A 22,807-nucleotide genomic window follows, 5' to 3' on the forward strand; every position below is an offset into this window, starting at 1 on the left:
AAGGTCTTTACAGTGATCTTCTGGGCCCTACGTGACCTGACCTGTCTGTACCCAGCCCCCACCATCCTTTCCTGCCACCATCCTTTCCCTCCTTCATTCTGCTCCGGCCACACTGACCTCTCTGATGTTCCTCAGACCTACCAGGAACTATTCTTACCTCAGGGCCTTTGGACTTGCTGTTCCTTCAGCTGATATTCTTCTCCTAGACATCCTCACTTCCTTCAAGTCCTCCCTGGACACTCCTTCTAACATCACATATCTGTTCTCAGACTCCCCCTTATCTTCTTTCTTACTTATTTTTCTCTTAGCATTCATCCCTAATCTAGCTACCTAATAATTTTACTAATCATCCTGTTTCTTACTCATTGTCTTCATGAGCATGTGAACGGATCTTTGTTTGGATTCCTGCTATATCCCCAGTGTCTCAGGCAGCTTCTGGCCCAGTTTCAGTACTCAATCAATATTTCTGAATGGATGAGAAGCTATGGCACATGACGGAGACAGTGCAGCGTGTTGCTAAGGAGTGTGGGCCTGGAGTCAGGTTTCCTGGGTTTGAATCTTGGTTCTCCAACTTCCTAGCTCTGTGACCTGGTTCAAGGTGCTTACCTTTCTGTGCCTCGATTTTCTCCACTGTAAAACTCGGATAGTAACAGGACCTATGTCAGGAATTGTGAGCATTAAGTACGCTGACATAGGTGTAAAGTTCTTAGAACAGTGCGAGGTATGGATGGTGAACTTGGTAAGTGTTAGCTATTATTAGGAAGGCCTTGTCTGCTGTACTAAGGAGTTAAGGCTTTATCCTAAGGCTACAAGGAGTCACTGGAGAATTTTAAACAAGGGCATAACATAATCAGATATTGTTTTCAAAGGATCACTCCAGCTGCAGAGTAGAGAATGAATTAGAACAGGGCAAGACTGGTACAAGGCGGCCAGTCAGAGGCTGTTGCAGAAATGGAGATGACAGATATTGTTAGCCTGAACTAAAGCAGAAGGGATGGAGAAAGGATGGGCTGAAGACACTATGGGGTAGAACTGATGGAACTTAAGAGATTAATTCAATGTGGAGGAAGCAGTCAATGACAAATCCAGGCTCCTGATTCCTGAAACTAGGTGAATGGAGGGGCCCACCCATCTCATCCCACAGAGGATGGACTGGCGGGGGATATATTCAGCTTTGTTTAATGTGAGGTAACTGTACACCATCTAGGTAAAGAGGCCCAGTAGGCAGTTGTATACATGCATCTGTTATTTAAGAGAAAGGCCCAGGCTAGAGATAAAAAATATTTTGGAAGTCCCCATCGCACTGGTGATTGTTGAAGCCATTGGAGTAGGTGAGTTTTCCAGAGGAAAACATTTAGGCAGCAGGCAACTTAGAAAAGGTGTATTCTTAAAGGAGGGGACACCAGGGGACAAGTCAGGGGACAAATCAGAGGACAGTGGTATCTTGTAAGCCAGGAGAGTTTTGGGCAGCAGATGCCAGATGGATCTGGCATTTGGGGACTATAGCCAGAGCAGAGGGGCAACAGGCACAGAAACCAGATCACAATGGGTTGAGGCGCTAATGGGAGGTGAGGAGGAGGTGCCCATGTGGAGAACTCTTTCGAAAACTTGGCTGTGAGGAAACAGATTTGTGGTAGTGAAGAGAGATTTGCAATCCAAGTGGGTTTCTTTGAAGATGGAATGGAACTAAGTGCAAATGAGAAAGAGGCTGAGTGTGGAGGAGGGGAGAAGCCAACTGGGGAGGCTGAGGCAGAGGAGCTCAGGGGAAGGAACCTCTGTAAAGAGGGGAAGGACGCCTCTTCCACTGGTGAGATGGTGAATGCATGCGAGTAGGGTAGGCTGAGGGCCAGGAGGGAGGAGCAGGGTGACAGCTGATCCCTCTGCAGGAGGAGGCGAGGCTGCTTGGGAGCCTGCAGAGGAGGGGTGAGACGATAGGTTAGAAAAGGGCTGCAGGGGCAGGAGGTACCCCAGGGCCAGGGACACCCCAAGGCTTGAGAAGCAGCATGAGTGCCAAGTGGAGGCAAGAATACTGACCCAAGTGAACACGGACATTTCTACTCTCCTTGGAAAGCACAGATTTTAGGCTCAGAGATACCAAGCTTCATATTGTAACTGGTATAAAACCCAAACCACACCAAATATTCAGTGAGAACATACAGTGTGCCGAGAGAAATTTTCCTTAAGAACCATTCCCATTGCTCTTTTTTTTTAAGAGAGAGTCTCTCGCACTCTGTCACCCAGGCTGGAGTGCTGGGGCACAATCCCAGGCCATTGCCACCTCCGCCTCCCAGGTTCAAGCGATTGTTGTGCCTCAACTTCCTGCATAGCTAGGACTACATGCATGCCTCACCACACTCAGCTAATTTTTGTTATTTATTTACTTTTTGGTAGAGATAGGGTTTCGCCATGTTGGCCAGGCTGGTCTCAAACTCCTGGCCTCATGTGATCTGCCCACTTTGGCCTCCCAAAGTGCTGGGATGACAGGTGTGAGTCACTGTGCCCGGCCCCAGTGCTCTTTTGAATAAAAACCTTCACAACTCCCCAGCAAGGGCACATAGAATAAAACCTCACTCTTCAAAGAGGCATTCAACATCCTCACCACCTGGCCCCCAAAGCCCTTTCCCAGACCTTTTTTCCCAGCACTCTCCATATCTGCCTTCGTCCAGATACACACCCCCAATACCCCTCCCTGCCACCCCGCAGCCTTTGCTCACACACTTGCTTCATCTGTCTGGAACATGCTTTTTTCCTCCCTCCTTGCATGTGGAAACTCACATCTTCTTTAAGGCCTGAAACGAAAGTCACTCCTTCCAGGAAGCCTCCTTCTAAAAATGTCCTTCCTCCTGTCTTTTTGTTTCCAGAGAACTTTGAAGATGGATACGGAATTTCTAGGACGCCGTGTTAAATTAGAGTTATGAGTGCATATGTCTTTTTTCCCGCTAGGCAGTGAGCTCTGAATGCAAGCCTAATTATGTTTGACTTTGTACTCCCCACAGAACCCTTTCCAGTAAGAGTTCATGCTCTTGAGCTGGCATGGGGGCTGGCCAGGCCTCGGGGTGCTGTCTGTGGCGAGGGAAAAAAAGATGGCTTTTTGAAAAGCAACAATGATTTGTGTATTAAAATGGAATGTACCCTACAAGTATTGTCTTTCCGGCTAGAAACGTACATGATTAGTTAAGTACGCATTCAGATCATTAGTGGAAATTAGTCCTTCGCAAAGCATAAGACATTTTTTACCCTGATCAATTGATGTACTTTTTGGTTCTTATTCCTTCCTAAATTTTCCTTGTTTGGTATCTTAAAAACATTTTTCTTCCTGCTATGCCTCATCATGAACTTCTATTTCTTGAGCTTTCATAATACAGTACAGCAGAGGCTATAGGAACGTCACACAAACAGGATCTCTTTTTCTTCTAGGAGAATAAGTATTGAAAGAATATTAACTTCTGGCATTTAAGGGCAAAAGCATACATTGAGAGTCTACTATATAGCTGGTGCTTTGGAGGCACTTCAACTTCATCTTCACAACAGCTCTGGAGGGTGGATATTGCTGTTTCCATTTTCCAGTGAGAAAATGCAGGCACAGTCAGAGAAGTTCACTAACTTGGGAAGGTCCCTTGTCCAGTGAGTGCTGGAACCGGGGTCTGCAGACCAGCCTGTTTGACTTCAAAGTTCAGGTTCCCTCACCATGTTCACAGCACATCACCAGAGGCTTCTAAAGGCTGGAAAGCATTGCTTCCTCCCTTCCATCCACCCCACTATGGTAACGGCATGTGCTATTCCTGGTTTGGGACTGTGCACATCCTAACTAGGCTGTGAGTCTAATGGAAGGATGGAAGGAAGCTGGTATTTGGTCCAAGTTCCCATTTGCTATAGGAAAATATTGAAGAAAAAGTGGGAGATAATTTATTTAAAATTGTCAACTGCAGTGAGGACCCTTCAGCCACCTCCCCCCCAACCTTCCTAACTCAGCTCTCTATCGTGTGGTGCTCCCACCACCCCACCCTTCCTAACTCAGCTCTCTGTCGTGTGGTGCTCCCATCATCCTTCAGCTTAGCTGGAGAAAGATGGCTGACTGCAGGCACACTGACGGAAAGGGAGCCAGGCAGATTTCCAATTCCACATTCCTTAGTCTCTATATACGTTAAGGTCTCTCCTCTATCCAATAAAAACTAAAAGGATCAGGGAGCTGAGAACCAAGTATGAGGTAATGATCTTTTAAAAACATAAAGCTGGCTGAGCACAGCGGCTCAGGCCTGTAATCCCAGCACTTTGGGAGGCCAAGGCAGGCAGATCACGAGGTCAGGAGATCGAGACCATCCTGGCTAACATGGTGAAACCCCGTCTCTACTAAAAATACAAAAAATTAGCTGGGCATGGTGGCGGGTGCTTGTAGTCCCAGCTATTTGGGAGGCTGAGGCAGGAGAATGGCATGAACCCGGGAGGCGGAGCTTGCAGTGAGCTGAGATGGTGCCACTGCACTCCAGCCTGGGCGACAGAGCGAGACTCCGTCTAAAAAATAAAAAATAAAAATAAAACTAATTATGTTTTTGCTTAAACATTTTCAGAGGCTTCCCAGGGGCTCCTAAACTCCTGCTTAACTTCCCACCTCGCCCTCTAGCAGCCCTAGCTCCAGCCACACTGACATCTGATAGTTCCCAGGGGCACTGCAAAGACCAGAGTCTTCGCATGTGTCACCCCTTCTGCCTGGGATGAGAGACTTGGCAGACTGTTTTCTGCCTGGTGAACCGCATGCACTTCAAAATATACGGATATTCCTTACGGGGCACTTTCAACATGAAGTCTTCTATAACCTACCATCCCAGGAAGGATTAAACGCACCATCCTCAGAGGTGCGGAACAGCAAAAAAGCAGAAACTGTAATAGAACTGCCTTTTGTATCATTTTTTAGTTTCAAACCCTTCAGTAACTGCTGGTTCTAGGATTTTCTACTACACCCAGCATACTGTCCTCTGCCCCTGTCAAACGAATTTATTTGTTGTGTCCTGTTCACAAATATCCCCAAGCCTAAAAGTCATCACGCACACACCAAGCTCTTCACCTGGATGTCTTTCTGCCCTGAGCCAAATTAGGAGAAATGGCTGGCAATACTCCACAGTTTGCAAAGTGCTTTCAAACACATCATCTCATTTGGCCTTCACAGTCACCAGGTGAGTCAGCTGCACGGGCATTATCATTCTTACTTCCAGCTGAGCCACCTGAAGGGAACGGGGCTAAATGGCTTGATCAAAGTGGTCCAAGTAGAGGGAGGGCCAGGATCAGAATAGAGATCTTCTGGCTCTCATTCCAGGGCTTGTCTAATGCACCAACTTGCAAAGCAGAGGTGGCATCACGGGTCAGTGTCCTCTAAGAGGACTCTCCATGTGGTCCAGTTGCCTTGCAGGGTGATCCTATTCTATTAGGGTATGATGGGCATCAGGAAATCATGGAGAAGGAATTAGAACCTTGTGCTTTAGTCCTGGCTTTGCCCCCTGCCTTGCTTGGATAGGACTGAGCGAAGGCACTCACTGTCTTTGAGCCTGTTTTCTCATCTGGAAAGTGGGAGTAACTTCTTTTTTCCAATCATGCCCATCTTGCAGGATAGCTGTGAGATCAAATGAGGCCATGGATGTGAAGGTCCTTCAACATTACTATAACACATCACTAAGTCATAAGTAGGTATCCTATTCTGGGGCATGATTTGACTTCTCCTGGGAAGAATATGAACTGATGAACCACAGGAAAGTGGGGTGCATCATTTTCTGTTGTTTTGGGCGTCTGTTTCCTTCCCCTTTAGGCTTTTGCTGAGACTGAGCTCTGGGCAGCACCCAAGTCCTACGCCTGTACCACAGGCACCTTGGATGGCAGCTCACATCACACTTCCTGGGAAGGGCTGGATGCAAGGCAGAAGCAAGGGGAGAGAGGGGCATTCTGCTCACATTTCTTTCCCTGCAGTACATTTTTGTCTTAACCCTGTCTTAACCCCTGTATTCCTAGACATTTGTACCCTTTCAATTTCTTGGTGAAAGCCTCCTCGTTGTATACTGTATTTATGTTTCTGTGTAACATTTCCTTGAAGGAAAATGATGCAAACCACATCTCACAAAGCCTGAGAGAAGGCTGCAGAGCTTGACAAGGAGAGCCATCGATCTGAGCCCTTTATGATGTGGATGCTAAGCTATGCCAGCTTCTGAATGCTGGTGTCAGACCCAGGCATGACTCACAACACACACAGCTGGGCTAAGATCACAGAGAAATAGTGGAGAGTGTTTGGGGTGATCTGTCTCACACTCACTTTGGTGAACACATTTGTGATCTTTCACATCTGTAATACCTACTCTAAAAAAAAAAAAATTAGTTTACCTGTCAGATTTGAGATCGAATCATCTGTAGTTTGAACCCAAAGTATTGAAAACAAAAATTTGTTTTACAAGGTTTTGTTTACAAAGCCAAGAAAAGATAAAACATTTTAAGTTGGTACTGCCCTCGAAAATTATGGTGGATGTACACTTGGACTTTCTAAAACAAGATCTGAATATAATAAAATAAGACACTTAACATGAAAAACTCTATTGAATACAATTTAATCTTTCTTTGATTCCTGAGTGGGTAATTCAGCCTTTTACAGAACTTTGGGGTCACCATGATAAATATCAGCTGTCACTGTACTGGTAAAATATAAAATGTACCAGTTAATAATAGCTTTGCAATTCACAGAAAATCAGATAATGGAGGTTTTACCGTAACTGGAATTATGATGTTAAAAGAATCAATGCGTTTTTCTAAAGGAGCCTAAATTATCATTTCCAGGAAATAATTCATGCCTTGTAAGAATTTACAAGGAAGTGCTTGGTACTCCCTGGAAAAAAATCAGTTGTTCTTCATGATTAAGTCTTCATTTTGCAGGTGTACTTCATTGTACTATTGCTGTTGTTAATCCTGTGTCCACAGCCCTGGCCTTGAACCACACAGGCTCTTCTTAAACAGAGTGAAAGATTTCTTCTGCCTGTCCTAAATCCAAGGAACAATATGCAGCTCTGCAAGTGCATATCACAAGAAGTCTTTTCAAGGTCGTGCTCTTGGTGACCCTTTGCTTAAAGGAATTTGGGCTTGATTTATAGTTGTCAGTTCTGAAGAATCAGGAAAGGGCAGGCAATGAAGGCATGGGGGAGGGAAAGAGAAGGAAAAAGGGAGGGAGGGAGGGAGGGAGGGAGGGAGGGAGGGAGGGAGGGAGGGAGGGAGGCAGAGGCTCATACCATACACTACTGAGCCACCAAGGACAGAGTTTCTACACTGTTTCATTAGCACACGAAACCTACTGTGTTGACTATGAGTCTGCTGTGAGCTGAAAAGAAGTCAGTTTACTTCTTTAGTATCTGGGGTCCCATAATTCTGAGTCATGGCCACATTACCTCTGCTACTGAAAAGGCAAGAGCTGGGTCGCTCAGACAGCCCCACAGTTCACAGTGCCTGTGCTACAGGCAGGAAGGTTTCCACCCAAAGGCCGGCAGAGGGAGGGTGTGCCCCTGGCGGGTCGGCTGGGGGTGGGGTGAGGAGGGGCAGGGAAGAAAGGGAAGGAGACTTTCTTTTTAACGCTGGTTCTTTTCTCAGTCCAATCCAATTCTCCCCATGGAAGGATAGAAAATTCTGATTTCCTGTATCTCTTCGAAAACAATGAAATCCACTTTCCCCGGAGGGCAGGTTTGCTGAAGCTGTTGGCTCCGGCTGGCATGCACAGCCCTGGCTAAGTAGCCACACAGCACAGCACAGACATCCTGGCGAACTGAAGGTTCACAACCAGTAGCCTACCCCACGCACTCCCCCCCCAGCACCGGGCCACCGCAGCCGGGGTTCCTGGGGCCTCCGGAATGTCAGGGAGTCCCTCACTGCCTCTTGGGTGGCAGGAAATCACTAAGCTAGGAGGATAAAGACCAGTCGGGGTCCCCATGCAGCTTTAGGGCTGATTTCTATTTCCCCTTGTGGTGAAGAAGCAGATTTCAAACTGTACTCAAACACAATACAGTCCCCAGCACAGGAGAAATGAAACCCTTTAAATCTTAGGCCTTCACGCAAGAGCCTCCCCTGCAGCTTTCAAACTCACAGAAGCCTTTTGTTACAGTCCTAGGAATGTGTACTTAGTAGAGAAAGCGTGGCTTTGTGGTGGCTGTGAAAGAATACTGAGGGCGGGGGGAAGAAGAGACCCGCCTCTGATAAGATCCTCTCCCAAAGTCTGATGGCAGCAGGTTTCAGAAAACAAGGAAATCCACCCGAGGACAAGGTACCCAACCACCCCCAGGGCTCTCCCAAAAGTGTCAGAGTGAGAGGCAGGAAAGCACTAAATATATTTGAGTATGTGAGCGAGCGCAGGGGGAGGAGTGAGCTAAAGGGGTTTTACTGCATTGGTTGCTGTCGTTTGTGGGGGGTGCCTAAGAATGACTCCCATATCCTTCCCCAAGGGAACCTGTGAGGAAATCGGCAGCTGCTTATTGTGATCTAGCCTAACAGCACATAGTACAGCCAAAATACGCAAGGAATTAGAGGCGGAAGGGGCCTCAGGACTGATCATCAGTTTTCTGGTAATACTGGTGCAAAACTCCAGTGAAGAGTGTGCACGCAGTCAATGTCTCCAAAATGGGAGAATATCTATAATGAGCAGAAACATCATAAAAAGCATTCTGAACAAGTGCAAGAAGACTCCTAATAAATATCTTATTATATGTAACATATTTTATAGTGTTCTATAAATTTTAGGTAGACTAAAACCAAGGCTTAAAATGAGTTAGCACTGGGACATTTTTACTGCCACATGCGTTTGATTGCAAAGGGATGCTAGACAGGGTTAGCCTTCTGCAAAATTCTTAAGTAGGTGATTCCATCTCGGCTTTCCAGTTCTCTGCCCTTTTCCCTTCTAGGTGTCATAGAATAGCAGGACCAGCACAGATTTTGGACCAGGCAGCTCTGGTTTAAATGCCAGCTCTGTTCCTGACTGGCTTAGGACCTCGTCAGGTCATCTAGTCTCCTGTCTTCATTTTCTCATCTGTAAAAACTGATCCCAACTCACAGAGATTGCTGTGAAAATTCTACATGTGAAAAGTGCTGGACCTTAGCCAGCACTCGGAAATGTTATTTTGCTTCTTTCCTACCTAATCATCCCCTTTCCCATCCCTTTATGATCTACACATTCCTGCTTCATCTCACCACCACCATCACCACTAAAACAAGCATCCAGGAAGGGACTGAAAAATGCTAAATGCTCTGGTGAAATGACCACCAAGAGCTTAAGGAGCCATCTCCCTGGTCTACATGTCTTTCTGCAAAAATCCATACTCAAGGAGTAAACTGCTAATGGTAGAAATCCAGGCACCCAAGGAAGGACTGGGAAGTATTTTGAAGGCAGCGAATCCTTTCTGGAAATCTGAAACCAGACAGATAAGCAGATAGCTCCAGTGGCCAGGTCACCATCGCATATTCCAAAAGACACTGCTTCTTGGAGTTATCACTGGCCTTTGCTAAACTGCCTTTCCTTTTTCCTATCGATTGCCAAGCTTTATATAAACAGAGCAGTTCTCATTTTTAGTCAGATTCGAAATGAGTCCGGTAATCTAGATTCCACTACAGCATGTGGTAAAAGCAGAAAGACTGGTTGAGGTTGAGCTCCTGTTATAAGCAATATCCGGGCAATGATTAGAGTTAGAGAAGACAAAAAACACAGAGGGGAAAAACCCTGAAAAGAATCAATTATTTGCTGTACCACCACTCTGAAAGTGGTTTGAGGCTTTGTTTTAATAAATGTCATGTATTTAAGAGTTTAAAGAACCTTCTGGAAATTGGAGGTGTTTAAAAATGACAAGAGCTGCCTGTGAAACAGTAAGATTCCCATTGTTAGAGGTATCCAAGTGAAGGTGGGTGGCCATCACTCAGTGATGTCATATTTGGAACAGGGGCAGAGTGGGAGGCTGGAATAGGTGACCTGGATCGTCCATCTAACCCCAAGTCCTACCATAAATCTATGAAAGCAGCAGCAAACAAAAAGATAATAATAGTTTCAAATCTTTCAGAAGGTGTAGTTATCATTAAAGATGGACCCAATCCACCTTTCCAGGTTAATCCTAATCAGGAACAGAGAGGAAAATCTGACCTGTGGATCTCACTGTTTGTGATAGTCAGACATATTTTAGGTTGGATTTTTGCCAACTCGAATCTCAAGACACCACAGGTATTTTTTATTTTAGTGTGGTTTCTCTTACATTAATTCACACTTACACTTTTTGCCCTCCGTGATATTTAGGAACTATGGATCATGGCACACAGATGCTTGGTTCTGAGCTGAGTGGCCACTTGTACTCACACACGCACCCTCCATACCTAAGCCACCTCCAGCTCTTTCAAGGTCTTCGAAATGCCTTTGGATTGCTGGTCTTTTGTGCTCTTTCTGAAATAAGGAAGTGCTTTTCTTTATGGGTTTACATTCAAGGGCTTTCTACACGAGCTCTCAAGTTGGGCTTCTACTTGGACTTGAAAGTCCATCTAGAAAGCCCATGAACATAAACCCACTTCCAACCCCTCTGTATATTCTCACTCTAGGACAAGGGATTAGGAGAAAAGTGGGTTGGAGTTCACTCCTCATACTCAGGACCAGTTCACAGAGGGCTCAAGTAAAATGCTCCATTCCAGACAGGTGCGGTGGCTCACTCCTGTAATCCCAGCACTTTGGGAGGTTGAGGCGGGCGGATCACGAGGTCAGGAGATGGAGACCATCCTGGCTAACACAGTGAAACCCTGTCTCTCCTAAAAATACAAAAAATTAGCTGGGCATGGTGGCATGTGCCTGTGTTCCCAGCTACTCAGGAGGCTGAGGCAGGAGAATTGCTTGAACCCGGGAGGCGGAGGTTGCAGTGAGCCGTCATCACGCCACTGTACTCCAGCCTAGGTGACAGAGCAAGACTCTGTCTCAAAAACAAAAAACAAAAAATGCTCCATTCCCTCCCCAATTTCCAAGCAGTAGCCAAGATGAGGGTTTTATGGTGGGCAGGGAAACTGGGAGGGTAGATATGCATATGCCTTAATTATAGACTAAGGGACATCTGCAGATATTGATCCCTCTCAGCCGAAAAGAGGATGCAGAAAGAAGCAAACTAGGGATAAAATGCTGGTTCTACTGAATCAAGTATGTATCTTCTGGCATCCCCATTTTGGTAAAAAATTTAAAACCACACATGAAAGAATACAAATATACAGTTCAAGGTAATTATAAACATATACCTTAAGTCAAGACACTAATATTAATGTTTTGCAAATGATCCATTATTCTGGACTATCCGTATCATTCTCCTCTTTATTAGAAGAGGAAATCAATAGTTTATGTTTCTTTAGCTGGCTAAATAGATCTTGAACTTCATTCCTATTTTACTTATTTTCATTCCTCTCTTTTCCCATCTCCTCTTTTCCTCTTGTCTTCAGCTCTCTTCAGGTTTTCCTATATTCATTTTGCATCTTTCCTTCTCGTTTTATTGTACATTTTTTCTTCCCACTTATCCTTTTTTTCCTCTGTTTCACCATGCCATTATCTATGACCTCTCTTTTGCTCACTTCTTATCTTTTTTTTTTTTTTTTTTGTGACACAGGGTCTCACTGTGTCACCCAGGCTGGAGTGCAGTGGCACGATCACGGCTCACGGCAGCCTTAACCTCCTGAGCTCAGGTGATTCTCCCACCTCAAGCCTCCCAAGAAGCTGGGACTACAGGCGCGTGCCATCACACCCAGCTAATTTTTGTATTTTTTTTTGTAGAGACGGGGTTTTGCCGTGTTAGCCAGGCTGGTCTCTAACTCCTGACCTCAAGTGATCTGCTTGCCTTGGCCTCCCGAAGTGCTGGGATTACAGGTGTCAGCCACTGCACATGGCCCTTATCATTTTTAAGTAGGTCATCCTGTCATCAGTGAATTCCCTGAAATCACATTCTTCTATTCATCCTTTCTCTTCCAAGCACTCCTTTGTCTAGGTACCTCACTTTCTTCTCTTAGTTTCTCTCAGTGCTTTACAGCCCGCTATTACCCTCTTTGGTGTAGCTTTACTTTGCTTTCCAGTGCAGCCATTCCTCTGCATACACAAGGGATTGGCTCCAGGATCCCCCACCCAGATACCAAACTCCACCGCTGCTCAAATCCCTTATATAAAATGATGTATATTTGCATACAACCTATGCACATCCTCCTGTATATTTTAAATCACCTCTAGATTACTTGTAACAAATACAATGTAAATGCTATCTAAATATTTGTTATATGCTATTCTGAAAGTTTGTATTTTTTAATGGTTGCATTGTGGTTTTTTTTTTTTTTTGGTGATTTTTTCTGAATATTTTCTATCTGCAGCTGGATGAATCATGGACGTGCAACTCATGAATACGAAGGGCAGATTGTATACCTTGTCAGGTACTTTTTTCTTTTTATTGTATCCCATGGGGAAATGGGTGGTAGATTGGTGAAGGTGGCTAGAGTTGTAAAGAAAAATATGAAATTCACATGAAGGCTGGAGTTACTCACATGACAACAACAGCTTATGGGGACCAATTCCATTGCCCTTGCGTCTGTCACACAGTTGAGGTTCTGGAATGAACTACGGATGCCATCCTTGTTATCAAATATTTGAGAACAATTAGCTTTGCTGGCAAAAAATGACTTAGATGGATAATTCTAGGAATGCCTTGTAGGTATTCTTTTTCAAGTGAATTTTATGTTTCTTTTTCATGATTTCATTGATTTATGGGTGGGTGTGTTGTTGATGATCATTGGGGAAGGGGTCTGCTGCGAATTAAAGACAAAAACGTATGCTCCTACTACTTTAGAAGACTGTGCTAAATGCAAAAAACATAGGTCAAGCAACTACTGGTTTCTCAAGTTCAAGAAGTAATTCCTATTGTTACCAGGAGAAAAGGTAACTTGATACCACCTACGTTCTTTTTTCCAAAAAGGAAAATAAAATTTGTTAGCCCAATCAAACATCCATTGCGCTAGTAACAGACACCTCTAGACAGGTGCATCCTGCTTCATTGAGAAGGTGGTTCATTTACATATAACCACTTAGGTAAAGCCTCCCTCTGTAAATAGGATATGTTGCTGCTTGCCAGTGAGTAAAGACTAAAGTGGGTTATTTGGTTAGTCTTTACATATTATTTTATTATGAGACTGCCCTTTCCCTTCTTATCCACCTTTCAACAGGCTCAGAAATGGAAAAAAAAAAAAAACTTTCATTTTTGAGTTTTCACGGAACAGTTGCAAACTCATAGCCTTGAGCCTCACCTGCTCACTGCCTAATGAGCCCTGAAAACTTAAAGATTCCTGCCCAGGGTTACCGTTTCCTGACCGTGCATGTATTCATTCAAAGTTAATGTGGATCTGTCTATACTTTAATTCACTCTACCAATTTTCTCTACTAGTACACATTTCTGCAAGTGTTAAATAAAAAGTGATGTTGGCATATACTACAAAAATCCACCACTATTTAGTGTGCATTTATTCTCTCTGAAATTCTTTAAGATCAAAATTAAGTGGATGCCTGCTTCTGCTACAATTTGCAATTGAGAGTGGTTTCTACTGAGCTGTAAAAAGCAATGTAGTTACATCTGATCACATCTATCTCATGCAAACCACACGGCCTTTTCATGGATAACTTGACGGCCTAAACATACTTGGCAAACTGACGTTTGTGACCCTCAGAATCTGTCTGCATCTTTAAAACCTAGAATGAATTCTAGAAGCCCAAGATAATCATCAATGTGACAGTTCTGTTTGACTGATTTAATTGGTGGAACACCATCAGTGAGACGTATTAAAAGTCACTGCTTTCTTTTAAGAAATGCTTAGCTTGGCCGGGCGCGGTGGCTCAAGCCTGTAATCCCAGCACTTTGGGAGGCCGAGGCGGACGGATCACAAGGTCAGGAGATCGAGACCATCCTGGCTAACACGGTGAAACCCCGTCTCTACTAAAAAGTACAAAACACTAGCCGGGCGAGGTGGCGGGCGTCTGTAGTCCCAGCTACTCGGGAGGCTGAGGCAGGAGAATGGCGTAAACCTGGGAGGCGGAGCTTGCAGTGAGCTGAGATCCCGCCACTGCACTCCAGCTTGGGCGACAGAGCGAGACTCTGTCTCAAAAAAAAAAAAAAAAAAAAAAAGAAATGCTTAGCTTGTTTGGGATTGTCAGATCATGAGTTCATGCTGATTTCCAGGCTCACAGGGTGAGGTCACAGAGTTGAGCTGCGCAGGTTTTTCGGTGCTGTCCGGCAAAGGCGGGATGATTACCATGTGTGTAAGTGCCAATAAATGCAGGGGCCTGAAATTTGCTATTTATCTCTACAAAGAACATGCAACTCTCTGGCCAATTCTTTAAAATAACAAATATGTTACAATCAAACAGAAATGTATGAATGCTTGAAAGTTCCTTGAGGACGAGCCACCTCTTTAATATTTTATTGTATATTGGCTGGGCGCGGTGGCTCAAGCCTGTAATCCCAGCACTTTGGGAGGCCGAGGCGGGTGGATCACGAGGTCAGCAGATCGAGACTATCCTGGTTAACATGGTGAAACCCCGTCTCTACTAAAAAATACAAAAAACTAGCCGGGTGAGGTGGCGGGCGCCTATAGTCTCAGCTACTCGGGAGGCTGAGGCAGGAGAATGGCATAATACCGGGAGGCGGAGCTTGCAGTGAGCTGAGATCCGGCCACTGCACTCCAGCCTGGGCGACAGAGCGAGACTCCGGCTCCAAAAAAATATATATATATTTTATTGTATATTATCTACAGTGTCTAGCACATTGCTAGGCACATTGCCAGGAAACTGTTTAAACATGAAAACCTCAAATGACAGGTTCATCATCAATGCATTTACCTCCATGTGTAACTAACAAAGGTGTGTAGAGCTTTCCCTCTTTCCTTGGTGACTGCTTCCTCTTTAGTTCCCAACTACCAGCTGATAAGCTTCTCAGTTAGCCTTCACACAGCATTCATTTTGCAGTATAGCTAGAACACTCTCAAATGCTTATCCTTTAACCTCTAATTGCCTGTTACTAGACTTTTAGGGCTCAGAGCAATGCCTCTCAATTGTTTCTTACTTTATACCTTTCACTCAGTTGATCACAAAGATTATTCCTCAACCTGATATCTTCATTATACTGTTCTTCTCCTAGGGGGCTACAGTGACTTGTCATTGTCCAACAAGGATGGCATAACAAGGATGGCATATGTGGTTCATTCCAAAACTTCAACTGTGTGACAGATGCACGGGCAATAGAATTGGGCCCCATAAGCTGTTGTTGTCATGTGAGTAACTCCCGCCTTCATGTGAATTTCATATTTTTCTTTACAATTCTAGCCACTTCCACCAATCTACCACCCATTTTCCCCATGGGATACAATAAACAGAAAAAAGTACCTGACAAAGTATACAGTCTACCCTTCATATCTGTGAATTGAGCAAACAAATATGATAGTCTTAAGTCAATACAGTGTGTATATGACGTCACACAATGCACACAGCTCTGTGAGGTAGATATTACTGTGCCTGGTTGATGAAAGAACCCAGAGTTTATGAGATCCGAGGTTACTCAGGTCACACAGTCATGGATGCTTGTTGCTCTTAGGATAAAGATCAAAATCCTTAACGTGACTGTCTCGTTCTACCTCGCCATCTGCAGTTCTCACCAAAGCAATGTGTCACTCTGCTTTTCCACAGCAAAGTCAATGAATGCCAGTTGGGCTGGGCTTTCCATTCCCTGTAGAATAAATCCTCTTCCAGTCTCAGGGCCTTCACAGGCTCTGTTCCCCTCCCCAGAAATAATCCTACCTTCTTCTTTGCCCAATTCACTCCTAGTAAGTTTTCAAGTCTACTCTTAAATGTATGTGACACACCAGACCAGATTTTTGTATATTATGCTTTCAAAGCATCCTGTACTGCTGCATCAATGAATTTACCTCCACGTGTAACTACATCAATGAGACATATCTTGTCTATCCCTGCTCCTGTCTGAGGTCCCACTAACCCAGGTAGAGGAATAAAAAAGGTACAAACCTACAAGACAACAGAATGGGAGAGGAAACAATGGCAGTTGAGGGAGGTGCACAGAATTTTGGAAGCTGGAACAGATGGACAATTGGTATCTGACTCAGCTGAGCAGAAAAGCTGAACTCAATCTGCCTGCAGGGGGAGATACCAAGAAATAAACTCATTTTCCTACCAGAACTTCATAAAACCTCATAAACTGGGGGTTCCAAGTGCCTCTGAAGGCAGGCAGGGAACAGAGAAGACTAATAAAGCATCTGTGGCATGGCTGTATTCCACCCTCCCCCGGCCCAGCCACTGCTCCTCCTTGCAGATGAAAGGACAATTTTCCTTGCTGGAATCAGGATGAATCCGAGAACAGCAAGTTCAGGAGGGAGCAAGGGTGAGCAGCTCTGGAATATAGGGGAACCCAGTGGAAATCCTCATGGTAAAAGCTCAAGCGCCATCACATATTGACCCCTACTAAGGAGGAGACCACGGGATTTGTTTTTGGACAAACTTGCCTTCTCAAAAGAAAAGACACTGGAGTCTCCCATGAGACAGCCAGGCCCATTCAATTACCCTACAGGTGGACCCACTGGCATCATACCCCAGCTGTACATAAGAATGGTCATTTTGAATAGATACTTAAGGGTCACCATCCAGTTTTTTAAACAATTACATGTCAGGTGGTGAAAATCGCCAAGAAGAAAAATAGTGCAGGATAAAGGTGATGGAGAGTGAAGGAAGGTGTCATTTGGATAATGCTGTTGGGGAAGTTTCTCTAAGGAGGTGATATTTAAGCAGAGACCTAGATAAGGTGAGGGACTCTGACATGAGAGTATCTGGAGAAACGGCTTCATAGGCAGAAGGGCAGCAAGTGCAAAGGCCCTGAGGTAGGAACATAAACTTGTGTGTTCCAAGAACAGCAAAAAGATCAGGATGGCTGAAGAGGAACTAGCAGAACAAAAGGTGATGGAGGATGAGGGTGGAGAGGTTTATGAGAGGTACAAATTTCAGATCACAAAGGGCCTGGCAGTTCATACTGAGAATTCAGAAGGTTTCCAAATGAAACTGGAAGCCAGTGGAGGTTTTGGCACAGGGAAGTGACAGTCTGATTTATTTTACAACAGATTACTCTGGTTGCTTTGTGGGCAGTGTGCTCTCTGGCTAGTGTGAATTCCTTGGTAGACACTTATCTCCCCTAATAAACTGTAAGCAACATGAAGGCAGGGGTCATAACTGTTTTGGTCACTGATATATGCCAGCGCCTCAGAGTATGCAATAGTCACCCAATAAAAATCTTCTGAAAGAATTTACAGAATAGCAAAAAATAAAACTAGAAATCAGGTCAAGGAGTGTAAAGTTCCTGATCCTTCTATTATACTAAGTAGGCTTTCAAAAAAAGATAACAATATTCAGAGTCCCAAAATATTTTAATACAACTTTGATGAAGATCATGAGAAGATGATGATGATGATACTAATAATATTTTTGCTCAGTCTACATATTATGACATCAATGTGATCTATCTTAGAGCAACTATGCATTGAAAATAGCAATTATTCTTATGTAGACAAAAGGTGCTGACTAGTGTTTATAATGACAAACTTTCTGTATTTATAACATATTCCAGTTAATCTCATTCTATAATAGCAAATCAAATGTAAAACCAGGAGTAATCATGTTGCAAAAAATTTAAACAGGCCTCATTCTTATTCTTCATCTGAGTGTCCCAAAGTAAATCACTATTTTGGATTTTTATATTTAAAGCTTATCCCAAGACATTTTTGCAAAATATTTTTCCTAGCTTTTACAAGTACATTACATGCAGCATCACTCATCATTGATAATTCACCATTTTGAAGATCAATACTCAATCACGAGAACAGCTTATTCTTACAAATACATTGAGAAAATTCACACAATTTTTAACATGTTCCAGAAGCAACTCAAATCGAAATAACCAGCTCCTTTTTGACTTTCAGGATTCAACAAATACGTATGGAGACTGTAACAAAAAATTATAAAATATTATGGTCTCTATTTTCTAGGAGTCTAACAAGGGAGACTTCTTATCAGTCGACAAATTTCTTTCTAGTTAATTATAATTTCTTTCATTCTTCCCTAATTTGCAAAGTGGACCAGGAATATAATCTCAAAAGTCCACCTAAAGACATGTCCAGTTCACTGATTTATTATTCTGATGCTGAAATTATTTCCTATAAACAAAGCAAAAAAGAACACCGAGCTGGGGCAGAAGTTTGGAGAGCTGGGACTGACAGAGGCCTCCATTAAATCTAGTCATTTTAGAAAGGAAGGCTAAAATAACCCCTAAGCCAGGAAAATGACTATTAAGAAACTTGCAGAGAAATGGACTTTGGTAAATCAAGCACTTACAAGACGTCCTTGACATAGCAGCTGTCTACCTATATGAAATAGATTGAAGACAACCAGTCAATTATTTTTATGACACAATAAGGACAGGGCTTAAAATAATGGACTTACAGGTCACTAAAGAAAATTCAGGCTAATTAGGAGACCAAACTTTTAAACTAAGAGCTGGGCCAGGAGAGCTGCTACGGGAACCTATGGAATTCCCAACATTGGAGACATTCAAAGCTGAGTTCAATCCAGGGCATGATTTAGGAGTAATTATCTTTGCTGGAGTGCCTACAAAGAACAAAATAATCCACCAGAAGTCCAAACTAGGTGAAATGGTTGTAAAGCCCATTTAAGAATTTTGTGCTATGGCTTAAGATTGGTTGTCCTGCAAGACATACCCCAGATGATTTACACTTGGTGCTGAGTGACCCACACAGCATACAGAGTCAACCATGTCTGACAATGACAAGGATTAATTAAAATTCCAAGTTTGTGAGAGCTGAAAATAAATGTCTGCAGTGCTCATAAACCCTTAACATTGGAGAGTAATATAACAGGAATGTTTTAAAATGATATATGAAGAATCAGACCCAGAACTCTGAGATGGTTTCTAGAGCCCTATTAATGCATCCAGCTAGTACGTCGCTGCAGGTACCATTCTCGTTATAAATCTAAGCAGTCCATTTAACCATGAGGGCTGGTCTTCTAGAAGATCAGCTGATGACAGCCGTAGCTTTTAGCTCCTGCAAAACACCAGCCCAATGAGATTCCTGAGGCTTCTGTACACTTGCACTTTGTTGTCCTCCCGGACTTTGAGAAAGCAGGGAAGGGCCATCCCATCCTCTCAGCAGCAGAGCCCTGAAGGTTTTAAGTGGTTTGGGTTATCAGCCCCCTGCAGTGGCCTAACCAACAGGAAGTTTCCCCAGAGTTTCCATCACAGGAAATTTCCTGTAAGGAAGTCCTGACTGCACAAACAAAGAGTTCCTCACTCCGCTCCCCTCCGGAGTGAATGTGGGAATGTGGGCAGGAGGGCGTGAGTATCAACAGGGCTTGAAGGTAGCAGGGGTTGAGGGCTGGATGGCATAGGAAGAAATGGAGGGGAACAAAGATGTTATCTTACTTCCGCTGGCCTTGAGTTTTTCAGATAATTGCTTATTCACTGGCTCATGCTGGCTTTCATCTCCTGGCCTGCCTGAACTTGCAGTGAGAAGACTGCATGCGGGTGCAGGTTCTCCTGGTTGACCTCCACCCTTAGCCTGTCTGAGTTTGATTCCTCATCTGTACACCAAGGGGTATTGTAATGATTAAATGAGATAAGTTAATGTATTACATGAACACTGGTAAACTGTAAAGTAGCATGTAAATATAAGATACCACTAGCTTAACCATAACAGTATTTTCACTATAGCAAATGCCTGCGTGACTGTGTTATCTGCAGAATAGTCAGGTATGCCCGCAGAGGACCATTCTATTTCTCAGTCTTTGTCAAGACAACCTGAATTGAACAGAGCACAACCTAAACTTCAGCTCAATAGAATGCGATAGTAATAGTGCATTCCGATTACTTAAATTTTGGGGTTACATCAAAATTAAATAAGCTTTTACATTCCAGCCACAGGAAACACTTTCAAAATGTAGAAAATAGGCCTAATTACCCTAAGTCCTTAACCAGAGACCTACCTCTTGAATTAAATCAGATAACTTTCTTTAAAAAAGTTTGCCTTGTTCTTTTAAAGGCCAATGTCAAAGCTAAAAAAATTGGTCAGCTGAGAGGTCTATTTTGTTCCCTTCCAGTTAATTTATGTTTCTCTGTTCACATATTTGCCATCCGGATACTGGGAGTCTCCTTAGAATTACATTTTAAAAAGTCACATGGGATGAGTGAGGACAAATTTTCAATGAATCAAGTTCACTTTTGCTTCACCTGTATTTTTGCTTTTAATTTTAAAACCATGATGAAATTATACTACTTTGGAGGGCAAACTAAACCTAGTATTATCTAGAAAACTCTCAGAAAATGTTTGCTGCAAAATATTCTTGCTTTTTAATTCTTGTTTTAAAAATATGAGACAGGGTCTGGCTCTGTTGCTGAGACTGTGAGACTGGTCTCAAACTCCTGGGCTCAAGTGATCCTCCCAACTAAGCCTCCCTATTAGCTGGGATTACAGGTGTGTGCCACCATGCCCGGCTACTTTTTATTCTTTCTGGGGAGTAACTGGTCCCATACTCATGAAGAATATTTTAAATTTTGAAGCCCATCTGCAACAACATGGGTGAATCTGGTGCACATTATGCTAAGTGAAATAAGCCAGTAATGAAAAGACATGCATTACACAATCTCACTTACATGTGGAATCTAGAAGTTGAACTCAAGCAGAGTAAAATAAGGGATGGGGGTTGGGGAGGTGTTGGTCAAAGGATACAAAATGTCAGTTAGGAGGGATAAGCTCAGGAGATCTGTTGTATAATATGGTGATTATGGTTAATAATACTCTGTATATTTGAAAATTATGAAGACGGTAGATTTTAAACGTTCTCACCACAAAAAAAGGTAAGTATGTGAGTTAATGGCTATGTTAATTAGCTTAATCTAGCCAGTCCACATGTATACATATATTAAAACATCATGTTGTACACCTTAAACATACGACTTTCATATGCCAATGAAAAAATAATTAATTAAAATTTAAAATGTGATGCGGATGGGAGGTGAGGTGGATGATGAATAGGAGGTGGGATAGGTAGGTCAGGTTACTTTTCTATGACCCAGAAAATGGCTTGGGATATACTTCAGTCTTCAGATGTCCACTCCCCTTTCTTATCCCTGCCAGAGACTTCCAAGGTCATATATATTATCAGATGTAAATTGCCACCAGCTGAGACTTTAGATTTTGAAACTCAAATATAAGCCCTGCTCTTTAGCGATGGACTCCATAAAAGCACTGAGTGAAGACTGTAAAGAAACATCAAGAGCCTAGGCAACATAGCAACACTTTGTCTCTACAAATAATTGTTAAAAATCAGCAGGGCATGGTGGTACGCCTGTCTGTCCCAGGGACCCGGAGGCTAAGGCAGGAGGATCACTTGAGCCCAGGCCATCGAGGCTGCAGTGAGCAGTGATCATGCCACTGTACTCCAACCCGGGCGATAGAGTAAGACCTTGTCTCAAAAAAAAAAAAAAAAAAAAAATACACACACACACACACACACACACACACAAACATCAGGCACTTGAATGCAAAGTAGACGTGCCCAGTTTGGGGACCAAGAGCGGGAGTATGAGGTATGAACAAGGACTTCATTTCTTACTGGCATCGTAGCACAAGAATGCATGGTTCTCCTGTTGGTTTCGATTGTGCTTATAAATTGGATTTATTAACCTTGTTTTTCATAACAGTTTCATAACATTTCCCTAATGCTTTTAGGGTCAAATGAAGGTATGTCAAAGAGCCACGGGTTCTCCTCTCCTCTCCTTCATACTTAACTTGGGATGGAGAAAGATCGCCAACTCCAATGCCTGGATACTAGAAGTTAATCAGGCGATTCCAAACAGTTGGTGGGGCTACAGAGGGCATTGATACTTCACGTGTGCTTACCAGGGGCTGGGGGACACAAATGGATAATGTGACAGTGACTATTTTCAGGAGCCCTAGGAAAGCACCGGGGAGGCTGTGAAAGATGGATGGCAGTAAAGGAGGTTGGGCACAGTGACTTTGTTCTGCACTAGACATTTTGTTCACTTGGAAAGTTGTGAACCTGTATTAGCCCATTCTCTCCTCGGGCTACACAGATAAGAATGTCTGTGGGTAGCTGTCTCCTCTTCTTCCTCTCCCCTCCCCCTCTGCCTTTAGTTAATTGCAGCTGTGGTCAAGGGACTACGGCCAAAAGTCCCACAATGCACTCCTCCACAGGAAGTTCCCAAGATCTCTTCCTGAACAGGAAATTTCCTGTGGTCCAACAGACATTCCTCTCAGCGTTTATCACTCACATACATTTGTTTTGGCAGATACTGGGTCTTGGGTAAGAACAACAAGCAACGGTTGGAGGGAAAGCTACCTTAGAGAAAAAAATGCAGTTATTGTCAGGGGAAGAAAGTGTGACTGAATTAACTCCTATCTCCAAGGAAAACAAATACTAGCAAAATGGACTCAAGAGATCTGAAATGTGTGAGAATGTAAATACCACTCACACAGCTATGCAATACTAGGGATTTTATTTGTAACTCAAAGTGAAGGTAGGCAGGCTTTTTGGGGGCCAACTTGAAAGCATTTAGAAATACTCTTGTAAAATTTTCATTTTTATAAATGTCATGGCTACAGAGTGATTGAGATTTTATATTTTTTCTGCTGTTTCTTTATATATGTGCCCTAACATAACTTATTTTCTCAT

General features: G+C 43.4%; 1 protein-coding gene across 4 annotated transcripts in view; it reads right to left on the reverse strand.

Moving 5' to 3' along the window:
* ETV6 (ETS variant transcription factor 6) overlaps nt 1–22,807 on the reverse strand; it is a 255,374-nt gene that overhangs the window by 79,458 nt on the left and 153,109 nt on the right. Inside the window, exon 1 of one of the 4 annotated variants that reach the window (XM_033222847.1) lies at nt 18,434–18,464. The exons of the other annotated variants lie outside the window; for them this stretch is intronic. Within the exon in view, the coding sequence (XP_033078738.1) occupies nt 18,434–18,449 (16 nt within the window). The 5' untranslated portion in view covers nt 18,450–18,464. Of the gene's footprint in view, nt 1–18,433; nt 18,465–22,807 lie in introns of those variants that run through there. 4 annotated transcript variants of the gene reach the window in all.

Source organism: Trachypithecus francoisi, unplaced genomic scaffold (genome assembly GCF_009764315.1).
Source record: "Trachypithecus francoisi isolate TF-2019V2 unplaced genomic scaffold, Tfra_2.0 Lachesis_group11, whole genome shotgun sequence".
Lineage (NCBI taxonomy): Eukaryota > Metazoa > Chordata > Mammalia > Primates > Cercopithecidae > Trachypithecus > Trachypithecus francoisi.